The 17210-nt window shown below is 40.0% G+C and overlaps 1 protein-coding gene across 3 annotated transcripts in view; it reads right to left on the minus strand.

The window, feature by feature from the left end:
- Positions 1-7071: 7071 nt before the first annotated feature.
- Positions 7072-17210, minus strand: part of LOC311092568 (uncharacterized protein) — a 327768-nt gene continuing 317629 nt past the window's right edge. For 2 of the 3 annotated variants that reach the window (XR_014608265.1, XR_014608266.1), the window contains exons 3-4: positions 9434-9751; positions 7072-8130 (exon numbers count right to left, since the gene is read on the minus strand). Coding sequence is in view for 1 of the 3 variants with exons in the window: in XM_084129380.1 (XP_083985506.1) it covers positions 7766-8130; positions 9434-9751; positions 10094-10280 (870 nt within the window). In the remaining 2 variants the exon portion in view is untranslated. Of the gene's footprint in view, positions 8131-9433; positions 9752-10093; positions 12558-17210 lie in introns of those variants that run through there. The other variant, XM_084129380.1, reaches the window with a different exon arrangement.

Here is a 17210-nt window from a genome sequence, read left to right on the forward strand (position 1 = left end):
AGTGACTACAGTGGCTCAATCTTAAGTTTATAAAGCGACGAGAATACTTTTTGTGCACAAAAAAAACAAAAATAACGACTTTATTCCACTATTCATTTCCTTCTCTCTGGGCCTCGAGTTTTTTCACGTAGTGTAATCGCGCAGCGCTTCTGTGTTGTACGTCACACACATCACACACATGACCAGCGTCGGCCAATAGTGAGCCTACGTGGTGACGTGCAACACAGACGCGCTGCGCTAAAACACTATGTGAAAAAACTCGAGGCCCAGAGAGAAGGAAATGAATAGTGGAATAAAGTCGTTATTTTTGTGTTTTTTTGCGCACAAAAAGTATTCTCGTCGCTTTATAAACTTAAGATTGAGCCACTGTAGTCACTTGGACTATATTAACGATGTCTTTAATGCATTTTCTGGGCCAGCAAGTTATAACGTCTTTAGAAGCCTATGGAGGAGTGAGCCAGCTCTCAGATTTAATCAAATATACCTTAATTTGTGTTCCGAAGATGAACAAAGGTCTTACGGGGTTGGAACAACATGAGGGTGAGTAATTACTGACAGAATTTTCATTTTGGGGTGAACTAACCCTTTAAGTAAGTTCAGTGATGGTTTGTTGTAAAAAGGTTATTAATTTAGTTAATTTATATTGTTAGGTAAACATGCAATTTATTTTGTTATGATTAATGCCTCATATGTATAGGCTTATAATAGGGTATTAAGTATAATTGTAACTTTGTGTAAGAAAAGTGTTGTATAAGAAAAACACTTTATAAGGTTTTTATAAGAAACCTTATTATAAAAACACTGTAAAAGGTTTTTATAAGAAACCCTTGAATCTGGTTCATTAGAAAATACACTGAGACTTGTTTTTATAAACATGTTTATTAAGAAATTGCCATTAAGAAAGACACTGAAACTGTTATTTTAAAGTTCTTTATTGCGAATGTGGTTTATTAAGAAAGACACTGAAACTGTTATTTTAAAGTTCTTTATTGCGAATGTGGTTTATTAAGAAAGACACTGAAACTGTTATTTTAAAAAAAACATTTATTAAGAAAATGGTTTATAAACAAGAGACACTGCAATTGGTGATGTAAAGTCATTTATTGAGAAAATGGTTTATATAGAAAAATATACCACACTGAATGTTGTAAGCATTTATTTATTATAGCAGAGTAGAGAGAAATTGAAAATGTATTAGAAAGAGCTGTGCCAAAGAAAGAACAAAAATGCAAGCATTACCCGTTTGATGAGGAGCATGAGGCGCAGGAGGAAGGCAGAGGATCCAGAGCCAGCAAGCAAAGGAGAACAAAGGAAAGAGCTTTATATGAAGTTTGTAAGGGGGTTTCCAGAACTGAGGACAGTTCAAGACTTCGGATTGGACAGATTGTCTGTAAAGGACTGAATCTGTGCGGAGGGCGTGTGGACTATAAAAAGTATTGTCAGGAATATCAGGGGAGACGCGGATTCAAAGGGGACCACCAGTCCGCCTCTCCGGTGTTAGAAGTCTCTTGCCATGGGCCTCCTGCAGTCAAAGTTTGTAAACTGCTTGTTTTTGATTTGATTCGATTTGATTTTATATATTTGTATTTTGTATGTGAACTAATTAACCTAAATTTAATAAAAACTACTTATTTTTGATATAAAAAGAACCAGCCTGCCATAGTCTCTGCTTTATGAAAAATGAGCTGAACTAACCACGGAGAAGTCTTCTGACTAAATTGTAAGTATGGAAATTTAAATACTTATTATTTAGAACAGATTCGACTTACTTTACCTAACCTGAGAAAAATCAAAGGTAGAAGGTGTCTTTAATTAAGAACCACGTAGGGGGTTAGATTAAGCACCATAAAACAATATGTATAGCCACTCTGGAGAAAACCGTGATGTTATCGTCCAGCTCAGTTCAGTTCTCATTTAATGGTGTCAATGCAGGCAGATCAATAATATTTTTGAATATTAAGTCAAGTCATCTTCATTTATATAGCGCTTTTAACAATGTAGATTGTTTCAAAGCAGCTTTACAGAGATAAACGTATTATTTAAGGTAACAGATATTGTTTTGGCTTTATGGCGGTTCTTTAATAAAGTTATTTTCCAGCTAAAGTTAGTTTTGATTGATTCGCTTCCGTCGCAATGATCATTTGTTATTAAATTAGGGGCCGCTAAGACGACACCATTCTCTCTACACAGACTTTAAACGTGAACCTGTGATAAACGCTGATGGCGTTCACATGCGCATTAAGAATTGGTTCTATAGTTATGTGCGTTTGAATATATGTGTATTCATGTTGGAAGTACTACAGCAACGTACAGCGGAGTTCTCAATAAAGAATAACTTCCGTTGAACGCGATCCCAACTGTCTCCTGGTCTCTGCTTCGATGAAAGAAAACTTTACAACAGATGGTGCCTTGTGACCCGGATGGAGAAAAAGGAAACTCAAAGAACTTCAAGCTCAAAGAACTGAATCTTGAAACTTCAAGCTCAACAAAAGATCTGACAAAGATTGCCAGACTGAATCTTTCCAGCTTCCTCCAGATTGAAAACTTCAAGCTCCAAAAAGATCTCAATGCCTGACTGAGTTCCAGACTGAATCTTGAAACTTCAAGCTCAAAGATCTCAACAAAGCTGACTGAGTTCCAGACGAAATTTTTTCTGTACAACCAACGATTCGGTGAGTTTCACTCCATTCAAAGAACCAATGCAGACCAGTACAAATGTGTTTTTCCTCTGCGCCGCTCAGAGAAGTAGTTAACAAACAGCTGTAGAGTTTGGTTAACTAAAGATGAGCCTCTAAAAAAGTTTTTCTTTTAGAGATGAAATTTATCCTCTGTTGTTGGCAGGGAAGATTAACAGTTACATGTCAATATTGTGTGTATGCTCTTGCTAGAGAAGACCTATTCTCTGTAAGCTAGAGACGACTAGCGTCATGTGCTAATAAGATTGTACCCTCTGTTTGTAAGACAGTAGAGAGAAGTTTTAGTGTTTTGTGATTGTGAAGTAACAAAGGAACTTACAAAATGGTTAGAAGGAATGCGAGACTATTTCCCACAACTGAAAAAGCTGGACGAGCTACACCTTTATGGTCAGATAGGGAATTCAAGTCTTTGTTATCAGAGCACATGGACTCCATCGTGACTGAGAAAGTCAGATTGAATTTAACAAAGAAATTTGACATTGATGCAGACAAAGTATGGTCAATTGAAGATTGCAAGAAAGTGTTGGGTGCATGTATCAGGAAGAAAAATGTGAAAGGCATTATCTGTTGTCACAGAGAATTTAGCTTATCCATTGCACAAGAACAAGCTCAGTGTATTGCTAAGTTAAACAATCAGAACAAACAATTGCAGACTCACATATCCTGTCTCAAGACAAAGGTGGGCCATAACAAAGCCTCAACCAAATGTGATTTAGAAGACCAACAGTCAGATGAAAGCTATCCTGATTTACAGTCTTTTGATAGAATAGAGGACAATGTCAATGCAGATGTAAATGCAGTTGAAGTATGTGGAGCTAGACAAAAGCCTCAGGGAAAAGGTGTTGATACAGTTCCATTTGCAACCCCCATACTTCAGGTACAAGCAGTCAAAACACCTTTAGGTCCTAAAGACATAGAGAGACTTGCTGAAAGTTTGCCATCAGTGCAAAGAAATTTTTCTGAGTTTAGAAGAGAGTTGTCCAAAAAGATGCGGCTCTATGAAATGTCTCTATCTGAAATCACCCAGCTAATATCACAGATCTTGACTGAGTCGAAATTCAATGATTTTGAAAGTGCTGTAAGCAATTCCGAACTGCAACATGTCAGTAAAGGTGATTTGAGAGAAGGTGTTTTGAAAATAGGACCCAAAATCGATTGGTCGAAAATGACCAATTGTGTACAGAAGAAGGGTGAAACTGTTTGTGAGTACACAGAAAGATTTTGCCAGACCGCTGCCGCTTACAGCGGAATTGCTGACACGCCAGAGAAGGTGTTAGGTGATAATGGCCCTTTGGTTCGCACATGGTTTCATTGTCTTTTGCCAGAACACAGAAAGGCGTTGCCTTACTTAAACATCACATGGTGTACAAGAACCCTGCAAGACAACTTGGACAGTTTAGCTATTTGGGAAAGAGATTCTGATGTCAAAGAGAGAGTAAGAATTGCAGCAGTTTCTGTTATGGTCAACTCAGAGAAGAAAAAGAAACGCAAATGTCCTAGATAAGCCAGTTGTTCTTACTGTGGCAAGCACGGACATTTTGGAAAAGAATGTAGAAAAAACAAAAATAACTTAAGACAAGTTAACAATGTTATGCAGCTTTTACTACATTTGTTTGCTACTTTGAAGCAACCCCTCCCCTCGTCATTGGACTCGTGGGTAAGCTTTTTGAGGTGTTAACCATTTGGGCTGTGATTGCTTAATCTCCCCAGTAACTTACAACAAAGATGAAAGACTTATTGACTGTCACAGCCTTTGTTTGGGGGACATTCAGTATACTCACAGCCTTAAATGTTATACCACAGAATATTGCAGTCAGACACCATCCTCTGTTAATGATGTTTATTAGGACTGATGTTTCACTGGAGAATGGAAATGTGCCAATTTTCTCACACACTGTACAGTGTGTACACAACACAGGGACAGAATAGGACACACGGACAAGTAAGGTGCCCTGGGAAGAACTGAACGCAACAGGCTTCGGGGGTGAACCCAGGGTGAAGACACTACAGGCCTTTCCCGATTTAGTCCATCCTTACCTCACTGGTCTATAGGTGCCAAATAAATTAAGAAATAGGGAAAGAATGAAACAACAACAGCAGACTCTAAAAAAAAAAAAACACATACAACTCTAGTGTTTGAAGAAATACTGCTCTCTGTTTTTCTGTTTTCTGTCTTACAGTGTGCAGATAAAACTTGATGGCTTTTCCGAGATCCATATGCAACGACCGTCTCATCTGCGTATGAAGCCCCAACCTCAAGAAGACAACCAGACCCACTGCTGAACGAACTATCACAAAAGAAAATGAAAAATACACAACGCAGAGAATTCACGGACCCTAAATTGCATGTTTTGTTTCTGTGTCAGCATGCAATTACAGATGAACAACACAGATCATGCTTGTGCCTGTAACTTTTTCAAGTTACAAGAATGAACTTTTAAGTGTCTAAATTTGTATTTTGTGAGAGTTTTTTAAGAACTCTCAAACGGGGGACTGAAGGGTTACAAATTTAAGAATCTATTTCAAATATGCTTCTGTACATAACATCATGGTAAAGAATCTTTTAAGGTTAAGATCTCAGCAAAGTTGCAATTTCTGTTCTCTCCTTATTGTCAGACTGATGGGATTAGCACACGAATGATTCACTGAGAATCTCACCTTTTGTTCTGCAAATGGCTTTCGGACCCAAATGGCTCTTGGAGCCTTATGTTGATTGAATTAGGATGGGCCAGACCCTCAGTCTAGGGTGTTACCTTAACCTGTATACTTAATTTGCATGCTTTGTTCAGAATCTCCACCTCTATGTAATCCCTCCCCCTTGGAATGTATATAACTACAATGCATACTGTATTAGAGTTAGATCATGTTGGAAGTACTACAGCAACGTACAGCGGAGTTCTCAATAAAGAATAACTTCCGTTGAACGCGATCCCAACTGTCTCCTGGTCTCTGCTTCGATGAAAGAAAACTTTACAACAGATGCCATTCTTCTTATGATGTAACGAGTACATCAGGATTTATGGGAAGTGTTCCCGGCTCCGGCTGACCTAATCTATGCAGCCTTACATTGAATTATAGAAGTCTATGTATAATGTATTATGTGAATGCTAGGTCAAAGAGATGTGCCTTTAATCTAGCTTTGAACTGAAAGAGTGTGTCTGCTTCCTGGACAATGGTAGGAAGACTGTTCCAAAGTTTTGGTGTTAAATAGGAGAAGGATCTACCGCCAGCAGTCGATTTTGATATTCTAGGTATTATTAACTGGCCGGAATTTTTAAGATCGCAATAGACGTGAAGGACTATAATGCGTTAAGAGCTCGCTCAAGTACTTCGGAGCTAAACCATTTAGTGCTTTGTAAGTAATCAGCAATATTTTAAAATGTATGCAAAGTTTAATAGGCAGCCAATGCAGTGTTGACAGAACCGGGCATACTTCCTGGTTCTGGTAAGAACTCGAGCTGCTGCGTTTTGAACTAGCTGTAGTTTGTTTATTAAGCATGCAGGGCAACCACCCATAATAGCATTACAATAATCTAGCCTTGATGTCATGAACGCATGAACTAATTGTTCCACATTTGTCAATGAGAGCATATGGCGTAATTTAGATATATTTTTAAGATGGAAAAATGCGGTTTTACAGATACTAGACACGTGACTTTCAAATGAAAGATTGGTATCAAAGAGCACACCCAGGTTCCTAACCGACGACGAAGACTTAACAGAGCAGCCATCAAGTGTTAGACAGTATTCTAGGTTATTACGTGTGGGAGTTTTTTGTCCAATAATTAGAATTTCTGTTTTTTCAGAATTAAGTAGTAGGAAATTACTAGTCATCCAATTTTTTATATCAGCTATGCATTCCGTTAATTTTGTGAATTGGTAAGTTTCGTTAGGTTTTGAAGAAATATACAGCTGAGTATCGTCAGCATAACAGTGAAAACTAATGCCATGTTTCCTAATGATGTCTCCAAATGGTAGCATGTACAGAGTGAACAGCAGCGGTCCTAGTACTGAGCCTTGTGGTACACCATACTGAACTTGTGATCGATAAGACATCTCTTCATTTACTGTTAAATTAAATTAAATGTCCCCAACTTAAGCTAATGCAGGGGTTTCCAACCACATTCCTTTAGTCCCCCAACACTGCAAACCATCCCATACCCGACCTGTTTACATTGACTTGAAAAGGTATGATGAAGGAATATTTAAACTTTACATTAACAAAATTATGCATTAATCCACATGGTTTCCATCAAGATAACAGCTAAAGGGGTGCCAGATTTCCCCTGTGCTAATTTAACACACACACACACACACACACACACACACACACATACACACACAAACAAACACAAATAGTGTTCAATTGTTGAAGCTGGTGCACATTTGCTCATTTTATTCATTTTGTTACACACACCAATTATGTTAAAAATTCTGTGTTGAATAAAGCTTTCAAAATATTTTTTTGTCTAAATCCTTATTTCATAATGTTACATATCACCCCAGTGGATATCATAATGTTACATCTCACCCCATACATTTCACTCCTCTTGTTTGAAACTAAACCATGCATTTTCTGTTTGTGCTGTAAAGATAACAGCTATGTGATTTAATAGCTGACACTTGTAACTAGCTTGAATCAAATTTTGAAAGCACCAGCTTAAGGTTCTCCATACAGGGAAGCTAAAAATAAGAGTAGTAGGGAGTGCTGGCTGGCTGTTAATATCGTTGAGACTTGGGATGAGTTTTTGTACTAGTTATGTTGCCCAGACAAACTTTGGTTAATATTTACATTAGTTTGTAATGTTCATTTATTTAATTGTTGCATTATCTTTGTTTCAATACATGTTCTTTTTAATATGATGTAATTTAATTTATTTTCTAGCCCAAGGCACCTAAAGATTCTCTTTCAGGTTATCCTCAGCTTATTACATCATTGTGACGAGGCAGACCAAGTTTTTGAACATATAATTGGTGCCTTTGATCTGTAAATTTGACCGTGTATTAATTTGTGTAATGTGTCCGATGACGTAAAGTTCAAAATGAGTTTTTTGCAGTTATTGCTGCCATTAGGGCTGAATGAGCGTCCATAGGAGACACAAACAGAAGACCAGACCAGACCTTCTGCCACTATTGAACGACTGTGTGTTAGATTGTGTGTTATGTTCCATAACAATGTTCTTGCTTGCTATATATTGCTCAATTTGAGGTACCCAGTATGAACAGTTATACGTTTTCCAGTTTGAATTGTCATTGAGAGAACTAATCACTGTATATGATCCATCAACAGCAGGATAAATGTTCTGAGTTGATTGACTTGTTAGATTGACTGTTCCATGAAACCAGTGGATGCGCCCATCATGGTTTGACCTCTCAACCTTGCATGTCACCCTGTTCCCATCTTCATGTATCTGGTCAATTTTCTGAGGACACTCTGAGGAAAGAAAGATAATTTGATTAAAGTTGACTTGTGATGCTAAAATGCATCTTGAATGACATAAACAAAGTTAACAAGGGTTGGCTAAAATTTGCCCATAGCTCTGAAGAAAAGCAAACACAAAAAAATATATATATATATTCCCTCAATTTTGCATAGACATACAGTACACCATCATGCTCTTAGAACAGATTTCATGCTCTTGATTTCATGATGAAGGATTTGTTAACACTAGAACTCCCAAGGCGGTCATTTTGACCGTTTTTAAATTTTACAGTGTAATAACTTTGTTAAAATAAAATAAATGTGGCAATAGGACTCTGACTTTTCCTAAATATGTGTATATTTTATTCTGACACTGTTATTTTATTAAAATCACAAAACACACAACAGTTCTGACTATTTCTACCTAGAATGACCATAACGGTCATTTTGACCGCACGCATTATAAATATCATAAGTCCGCTACATTGCAAGTTTTGCGGAGGGACTTCATCACACGACTGGCGAGCGAACTTTGCTCCGACCACATACAACTGGAGGAACTGCAAACAAAATAAAACCAAGGAGACATGTACCAAATGTCACAAAGTGTGTGGGAGCTGCACACGAAAGGCGGTGTTTACCTGTGTGGAATGTGCGTAAGCGTCAATGATGCGGGGTGTTTGCGCCGTTCAAATGGGCAGTTAACCTGATTTTGTTCGTTAATATTTTTTGTTCACTGAAACTAATCGTTCTAAAGCAGTTCGTTTTCTTGTTTAGCTAATGTTCACATTTTTTTCTTAGCCTGTTCGTATACATTTTCACATTCATTTGAATTAAAATTTTGTGTCCTGTTTATTATTACCTATCATTGTATATCCATTTATTTTTAGATTTTGTATTGATTATTGAACTTATTTACAAACAAGGCTGTACTAAACGGTATGAAGAACGGTATGTTTCCTAACTTTTGTGCATGTCTATTCACGTCGTGAGTGCGGTGAAAAAAATATTATTTTGACGCAAAACGTTCCTCAAATAGAGGCAGCACCTGTCGGGGGAATCTTTCTTTTGTGCTTGTTTTAAGGGCTATGACGACAGGAATTAAAAGCTTCATTGGAAAAGAGAGGGTTAACATGTACAATAGATATGACATGACGAAAATGACGTTCAGTACGGCCATATGAACGTCAAAGTATGAACGGTCAGAATGACCGCTATGGTCGTTCTAGTAGTTATGGAATTCCGGTAGTTCTAGTGTTAAAGGAATAAATAAGTTGATTCTTCACTCCCTATCATAAACTTTCAGCCTACATACCCAGTGTCACATTGGTATCAGCATTTGTATGTCCATGGGAGGATCGGAGTTTGCAGATATAGCGTCCAATGTCATCTGGTTTTGGGTAGGCAATAGTTAGTACCAGCTGTTTGTTTGCCATATATTGGCAGCTGAAATAACTTCTGATTGCTGTATTGCTTTCCGAGCATATTGTTTTATTTGATTCTTTAATCCAGCTTAGATGAGTAACCTGGAATTCATGGTCCTTTTCATCAGATAGAGATACATTGCAGTGCAGAGTGATGGCCTGGTGGCAGTAGGATATTACAGGTTTGGTAACTAGTACACTAACCATGCCTGCATAAGAGAAAGACAGGGTAATACTTTATAAAAATGTTCAGTTATGAGTCATTTAAGTTATTAGTTGATGATGAACTAATCATTTACAAAACATTAATATAATTCATAAACGAATAAGTGATATAACTGAATTACAAAACATAAAATGTTAGCATAAGTTATTTTTTTATTTTTTTTGTAAAGATGTATTTATTGGTATCAATACATTCTCTTTTTTTCCCATCATAACATTTAACAAGAACGTTAAAGGAAGAGAAAAAAAAAATGAAATTAAGTAACTAAAACAATAAATAAAAAGCCCTGATTGAGACATTACGCCCCCTCCCAGAAAGGCACAACCTTGGAGGAGGTTTTGGTGGAGGACGGTAGTCCAGGAGAGGGATGGAACAGAAGGAAGTCCAGGGAGGTGCAGATCCAGGGCATGGCATTGAGCAGGAAAGGCCTGATGGCGCTCCAGGCCAAAACCAGGACAACGTCCCACGGCCGCGTTGCTGGAGGGAGGAGCCATGGTGGTAAGGGTCTCCATGCTACCCTGTTGACGATTGGAGGTAACAGAGCTGATGGAGGTGGAGCCAGACAGAGAGCGGAAGGAGCAGAGTGATGCTGATAGTCCCCCAGTCCACGACGGAGCCACAGCGACGACCCCCCATAAAATATGTGGGTTTTTGTCTCATAAAATACAATATTTTTTCAGGAGTATTATATATTATTATAATATTATAGGATATAAATTCATTAATCCAGAGCTTCCATTCCGGGTTTTTTTTTTTTTTTTTTGATTTCCAGTTTTTAAGTATGCATTTTTTGGCTGCAGTGCTTGCAAGCAATGTAAAATACTTTTCATAATGAGTCATGTGAAGTGAGCTGACATCAACCAGTATCCAAACTTGAGGATCAGGATCAATATTATTTTTTGATATTTCAGAAATTATTGCAAAATATACTTCCAAAAAGCCTCCAGTAGAGCAGTCTGGCGTGACACAGGTACACCTGTGTCCGGCGGCCGCTGCTTTTTGGACGGGGCCCCTCAACTCGCCCGCCACCTCCTCCTTGTAGTCAGAAGCTTCTAAGGTTGCTTCATTCCACTTATTACTGCTGGCCTGCTCAATTGTGCCACTGACAAGCCTCATGACAGCCTCTGGCCCAGAGAGAGTGGAGACTCTGTCCCCAGCTGGCCAGTTGTTCGGGACCACTTCGGGGCCGCACAGTTACATCTGTTGCACCTCTGGACTCATCCCTCCGCCAGTTGTTTCTTCTCCATCTGAGTGGATATCCCTCGACACAGAAAAAACTCTGGCCACAGCTGGCCCTGGGGCCCCCACAGAAACACGTTCCCCAGTGAGCCTTCTTGCACTACGGTGCTAAAATCAGGAAGAGATGGAGCAGGTCTTGCTAGTTGCCCCTTATTGGCCCAACCGACCTCTCCTCTCGACAGCCTTCCTGACTCCTTCCTCTGAGTACATTCTCAGGGATGGGGCATGATGGCACCCGCATCTAGACCTTGGAGAGTTCCAGGTCTGGTTCTAAAAAGAACGGGACGCGGAGGTTCTGGTTACTACCGCAAAAAAAATTATGCTGTAGAGACCATCACCTCTGTGAGAGCACCCTCTCAAAAAGAGGCTCGCTCCCCCTTAGAATTGGAACCTATTCGTTGAATTGAGTCTTCTTTCCGTGAGAAGATCCCGAAGGTGTTCGATCACTTCAGTGCTTCCTTCCAGCTAACGGTTGGAGTGAGGACTGTCTCCTCCACCTCAAAATGTATTGACGCACATAATGATGCAGTGGATACAAATCCGTGGGAAGTGCGACTTGATCGTCAGGTTCCTGAGGCGAGCAAGGAGACTGAATAACCGCCTTGCATCCCCTCTTTACCCTCTTGGGACTTATCTCTGGTGCTACTGCACTGCAGAGACCTCCCTTGAGCCCTACAGGCAGTGAGTTAAAAATTCTGTTTTTAAAGAAACAGTTCTCCTGCTTGTTTGGTCTCTATCTAGAGGGTAGGGACTTGCCCGCATTTTCGGTCAACGAATCGTGCCTGGAGTTTAAGCAGGCTAATTCTCATGATACCTGAATCATGCCACTGAATCACGGTGAATCATGCCACCGAATCACGCACGCCAATTGCATTGGCTCATTCAATAGTACTCGAAGATGACAGGTTCCCTAGCGTGATCCCATTCAGTCGACGTCGACTGTTTTTTTTGTTTTTTTTTCAGAGAAAGGTTCTTCCTTGTGCCCAGAAATTGAATAATTGTTATTGGAGTGGTTTTCATTTCATGCTGCTTTATTGAGACCCTTCTCATGTCACGGTTCTTTGAATGCAGCCAAATCCATAGTGGGCGGAACTGAGAAGCTTTGATAATAAAGTCTGAAATTTGGGAGATTTAGCCCACCTTTAGCATATGGGGCTAGGTTAACCCTTGCGGTTTTCTTATGCCTGAAAAATGTGGAAATAGCTTTGTTGAGGTCCTTGAAAAACTATTTAGGGATTTGAAAATGGATACAATGACATAAGTAAATGAATTTGGGCAGTATATTAATTTTATTGTATTGATTCTACCAATTTATGACAGCGGCAAGTCCATCCACCGGTGAAGATCCATTTTAGTTTGGTGGGGGGAAAGAACTAGCTAGATTAGATAGAAATAATAAGAGATCATCTGCATACAGAGATAGTTTGTGCTCATCTGTGCCAAATGTTATGCCAGTAATTGACGGGTTTGAACGAATGGCAATAGCCAACGGCACTATGGCAATAGAAAATAGTACAGGTGAGCTCAGGCATCCCTGCCTACATCCCCTGAAGAGCGAGAAGGCATCCGACAAAACACCATCAGTCAAAATCTGAGCCTTAGGGGCATTAAATGAATAATTAGATCAACAATATATACAAATAACACTTAATTCACGTTAGTAAAAAAAATCCATATAATTTAAGCTGACCTGTAGCTTTTTAACAGTTTCCACAATCTCCAAGAGTATGAAGTAGATGTTGGTCAACAAAATGACATCAGGAATTAATTGGAGCATACAATGGGGCTAAGGGCACACCCTAACAAAAATGTGCTTTTCACTACTTCCATAGTTTATGATTGCAGAAAAAATATTCATGTTTTTATTGAACATTGATGGTGATAAATCATAAAAAGTAGTTTGTTTGTTTAAAAATCTTAGAAATGTATTAGGTGACAAGGTGGGCCTTTTACCCCACACACGGGGTCAAAGGCTATTGATACAAATACTTCAGATAAAATAATATGTTTTTAATAATGTCTATGTTAATACTTGTTCAAAACAATCACTTTAGCAACGTATGCACTATTTTTGGTTTATTTTGACAAAATAAAATAAAAATATTTTGTTCAATAAATATCATTAAAATTATATTTATTGATGTCATTAAATCTCATTAAAACATGTTCATTTTAAAAAATACTGAAACAAAATTATTTTAAAAAGTTATGATTCTGAAAGCATTGAATGAGATCCCATAATAATCTAATAAAGCGTTACAGCAGTAACAAATAAATATGATATTTTATTATGACATGATTAATATCATATTTTTAAATATGAATGGTTTCATTATAAACATGGTGATTATCTCTAAGGTGGACACCCAATTTGATATATAAATTTTCTGATATAGAACATTAGATTAATGTTCTGAATCTAACCATGTCATGTCAACAAATGGAAAAGTCAGCCAGCTATTTCTTGTCATGTCAGTTATTGTGCCTTTAGCCCCAACAGCAGAGGTATTTTACCCCAAATACCATTCTTTTACATATTCTTCCATTATTGAAAAATGACCTTGAACAAAACTGAAAATCATTATATCAAGACATTTCTCAAAATATAGGCATTCATTTGAATTATTCTTATTTGCTACATAAATCTACAACTTTTTAGGACATTAAATATTAGATCAAATTAGTGCAGAATCAACTTTGAGTTGCTGTCCGCAATCGCATCAAGGATAAGACAAATTTTTACATGCATCATCAAATGCGATTTTTAAGAAAAATGCTGATCTGAATTTTTGTGCCATCTAGGGTTTAAGTCAAGTCAAATGCGCATTTCACCCAGATGCACCTTTAGACCCGTATACCCTACACGTTTTACAACCTATTCAGAGAAGTGACACTGACTGCGTATGGATTTAAAGACATAAAGCTTTATTTCCAAACATTTATACTGTTGCTATAAGATGATGAATGAATGAATGAATGAATGAATGAATGAGGCATTTATATAGCGCTTTCATATGTACTACTGTAATCATAACAGGGGATCTCTCCTCAACCACCACCACCAGTGTGCAGCATCCATTCAGATGATGCGACGGCAGCCACAGTACCAATGGCGCCAGTGCGCTCACCAAACACCAGCTGTAGGTGGAGAGGAGAGAGAGTGATAGAGCCAATTCAATAGATGGGGATTATTAGGAGGCCCTGATTGGCAAGGGCCATTGGATGGAATTTGGCCAGGACACCAGGGTTACATCCCTACTCTTTACGAGAAGTGCCATGGGATTTTTAATGACCACAGAGAGTCAGGACCTCGGTTTAAAGTCTCATCCAAAGGACGGTGATGCATGATGCATGGTTAACTTTTTTATAATATAGCATATTTATTCATTCATTCAGGCCCTTAGCGTCGAGGACGACGATTGGCATGGCGCTTCAGTCTTCTACTGTTAAGGAAGTCTGTGTACTGCTGGCAAGATCTTTTGGCACCAGATCTTATGGTGGCATGCCACATTGCTCGGTCGCCAGCAAGCGTTTCCCAGGTTTCGCTTGGAAAGCCGAATGCCTGAAGGTCACGTTTCAGGACATCCTTGTAGCGGAGCTTGAGCTGGCCGACTGGGCGAGGGGCATCAGCAATTTTGCTGTACAGAATTGCTTTCGGTAATCGGTTTTCATCCATGCAGTAGGTGTGGCCAGCCCAGCGTAAGTGGCGGGTGCGCAACATAGCGTAGAGGTCTGTGCTGTGTAGAGTGCAGAGGTCTGTGCTTTTGGAAAGGATAGCCGAATTTGGAACATGGTCCTTCCAAGTTAAAGCCAATAATTGAGCACAGACAATGAAAGTGAAAGGTGTTCAGGTGGTGTTCATGTCTGCGGTAGGTGCACCAAGTGAGAGCATAGCAGGTTGGGTAAAGACCACTGTTTTTCCCAGGCTGATCTTCGATCCAAACTCCTCACAAGCAGCAGCAAAGGAGGAGCACATGTCTGCAGCTCAGTCTCAGAGTTGGCAATGAAGGCGGCATCATCTGCATATAGGAGTTCCCGGATATGGACACGGTTGATCTTTGTTTTTGCGCATAGTCTTGCCAGGTTGAAGAGATTGCCAGAGCTGCGTGTGTGAAGTAACACTCTAGATGGAACAGGGAAAGCTCGGCGCAAGACAGCGGAAAATAATATACCAAAGAGAGTTGGAGCTAGTACACAACCTTGCTTCACACACCACACAAAATTCCTTAGAGCGAGAGCCCTCAAACTGTATTGTTGCCTTCATATGAACATGAAATTCTTGTATGATTTTCAAGAGTTTGGGTGGAGAGCCTAGTTGACGGAGGATGGTAAAGAGGCCGAACCTGCTGACATAGTCAAAGGCCTTTGTCAGATCGACAAAGACTGCATACAGAGGCCGACCTTGCTCAATGTATTTCTCTTGGATTTGGCGAACTGAGAAAATCATGTCTATGGTAGAGCGACCAGGACGGAAGCCGCATTGGCTCTACGAGAGTATCCTGTTAACAATGACCTGTGCGCGTGGGAGGATGAGGCGGGCAAAGACCTTGCCAGGCTGGGAGAGTAGAGCTATGCCGCGGTAGTTGTATACAGAAAAACTATGTTAGCGTTACGTAATTCATCGGGGATGGTGCCTTCATTCCAGCAGGTTGAGAAGAGGTGATGGAGTTCCACAGCAAGTGTGTTGCCACCGCTTAAGAAGATTTCAGGTGGAAGGCCATCCACACCAGGGGATTTGTTGTTCTTCAGGAGGCTGATGGTTTTTATAACCTCATTTAAAGTGATACTGTTTGCAAGCTCAAGCAGGATTGGGAGTTGGGGAACAGCAGATATTATAGCAGCTTCACTAGCTGTTACAGGCTCAGCATACAGTGAGCTGTAGTGTTCCACCCAGCGATTGAGCTGATTGTCGAGGTTTGTGAGTATTTCTCCTGTTGAGGATCGTAGAGGGGAGGACTTATTCACAGGAGGTCCTAGAGCCTGCGTTAGCCCCTGGTACATACCACCAGTATTACCGGTAGCAGAGCAATGTTCTACACGCCTGCAGATGCTTTCCCAGTAGAGGTGTTTTGCCTCCTGTGTTAGGCGCTGCACCTCTGAGCGGGTCTGCTTCCAATGAGCAATGGTACGAGGGGAGGAGTCTTGTTTGACAGCCAAGTCGTGCCGCACGCTTATCCACAAGAGATGGAAGGAGGGTGTCTGCATGACACCTAAACCAGTCAGGCTGTTTCTGAGTACGTCTGCCGAAGCTGGAGAGTGCACTATGTTACGAAAGTGCAGCCAGGCCGATGTAGCATCCTGGGTGGGGGTGGACAGAACAAAATTAGCTTGCAGCGAAGCCTGAAACTGTTGGCAATTTTCCTTTGACTTGGTTGCAAGAACGTCAAGCGTCGGAGACAGCTTTGGACGAGACAGCTGGATTCTTTTGGGTTTGAGTTTAATCTTGCAGCGCACAAGTGAGTGATCTGTGTCACAGTCGGCAGAGTGCATAGACCTAACATGAGTGAGGTCCTGACGGTGGTTTTTTTGGATGATCACATGGTCAAGTTGATGCCAGAGTTTAGAGCGTGGGTGTTGCCATGTCATCTTGGACCACATTGAGCCTTCAAAAAATAATGATGGGATGCACAGCTTATGTGAAGCACAAAGCTCAAGGAGGCACTGTCCGTTGTCGTTCACTGAGCCCACACTATGTGGACCCAGCACGTCTGGCCAGGCAGTGGTGTTACTGCCTACACGAGCATTGAAATTGCCAAGGATGACTATGCGGTGGCCACGACTAATGTTGGAAAGAGTTTCACTCAGCAGGAGATAGAAAGTATCTTTCTGATCGTCTGGCGAAGTGAGGGTCAGGGCGTAGGTAAACAGTAATGTCACTGGACCCGAGGTGGTGTACAGTCGCAGTGACGACAGCCTGGGAGAGGGTTTTTTCCAGACAATTCCATCGTAGTTGCTTGAAACGTCAAGCGCCGGGGGAAGAAGTTAGTGGATGAATGCATGCCCAGAACAAAGCATCCACCTCTTGACCGAGCACTGCAAGCACCAGCGGAGCACAAATGTGCGACAAAACTTTACTGATTTTGCAGATTTTCCTACTTACAAAGCATGTAGAAGTCTGTAATTTTTATCATAGGTACACTTCAACTGTGAGAGACGGAATCTAAAACAAAAATCCAGAAAATCACATTGTATGATTTTTAAAT

This window comes from Abramis brama, assembly GCF_963993115.1.
Source record: "Abramis brama genome assembly, chromosome: 11".
Classification (NCBI taxonomy): domain Eukaryota; kingdom Metazoa; phylum Chordata; class Actinopteri; order Cypriniformes; family Leuciscidae; genus Abramis; species Abramis brama.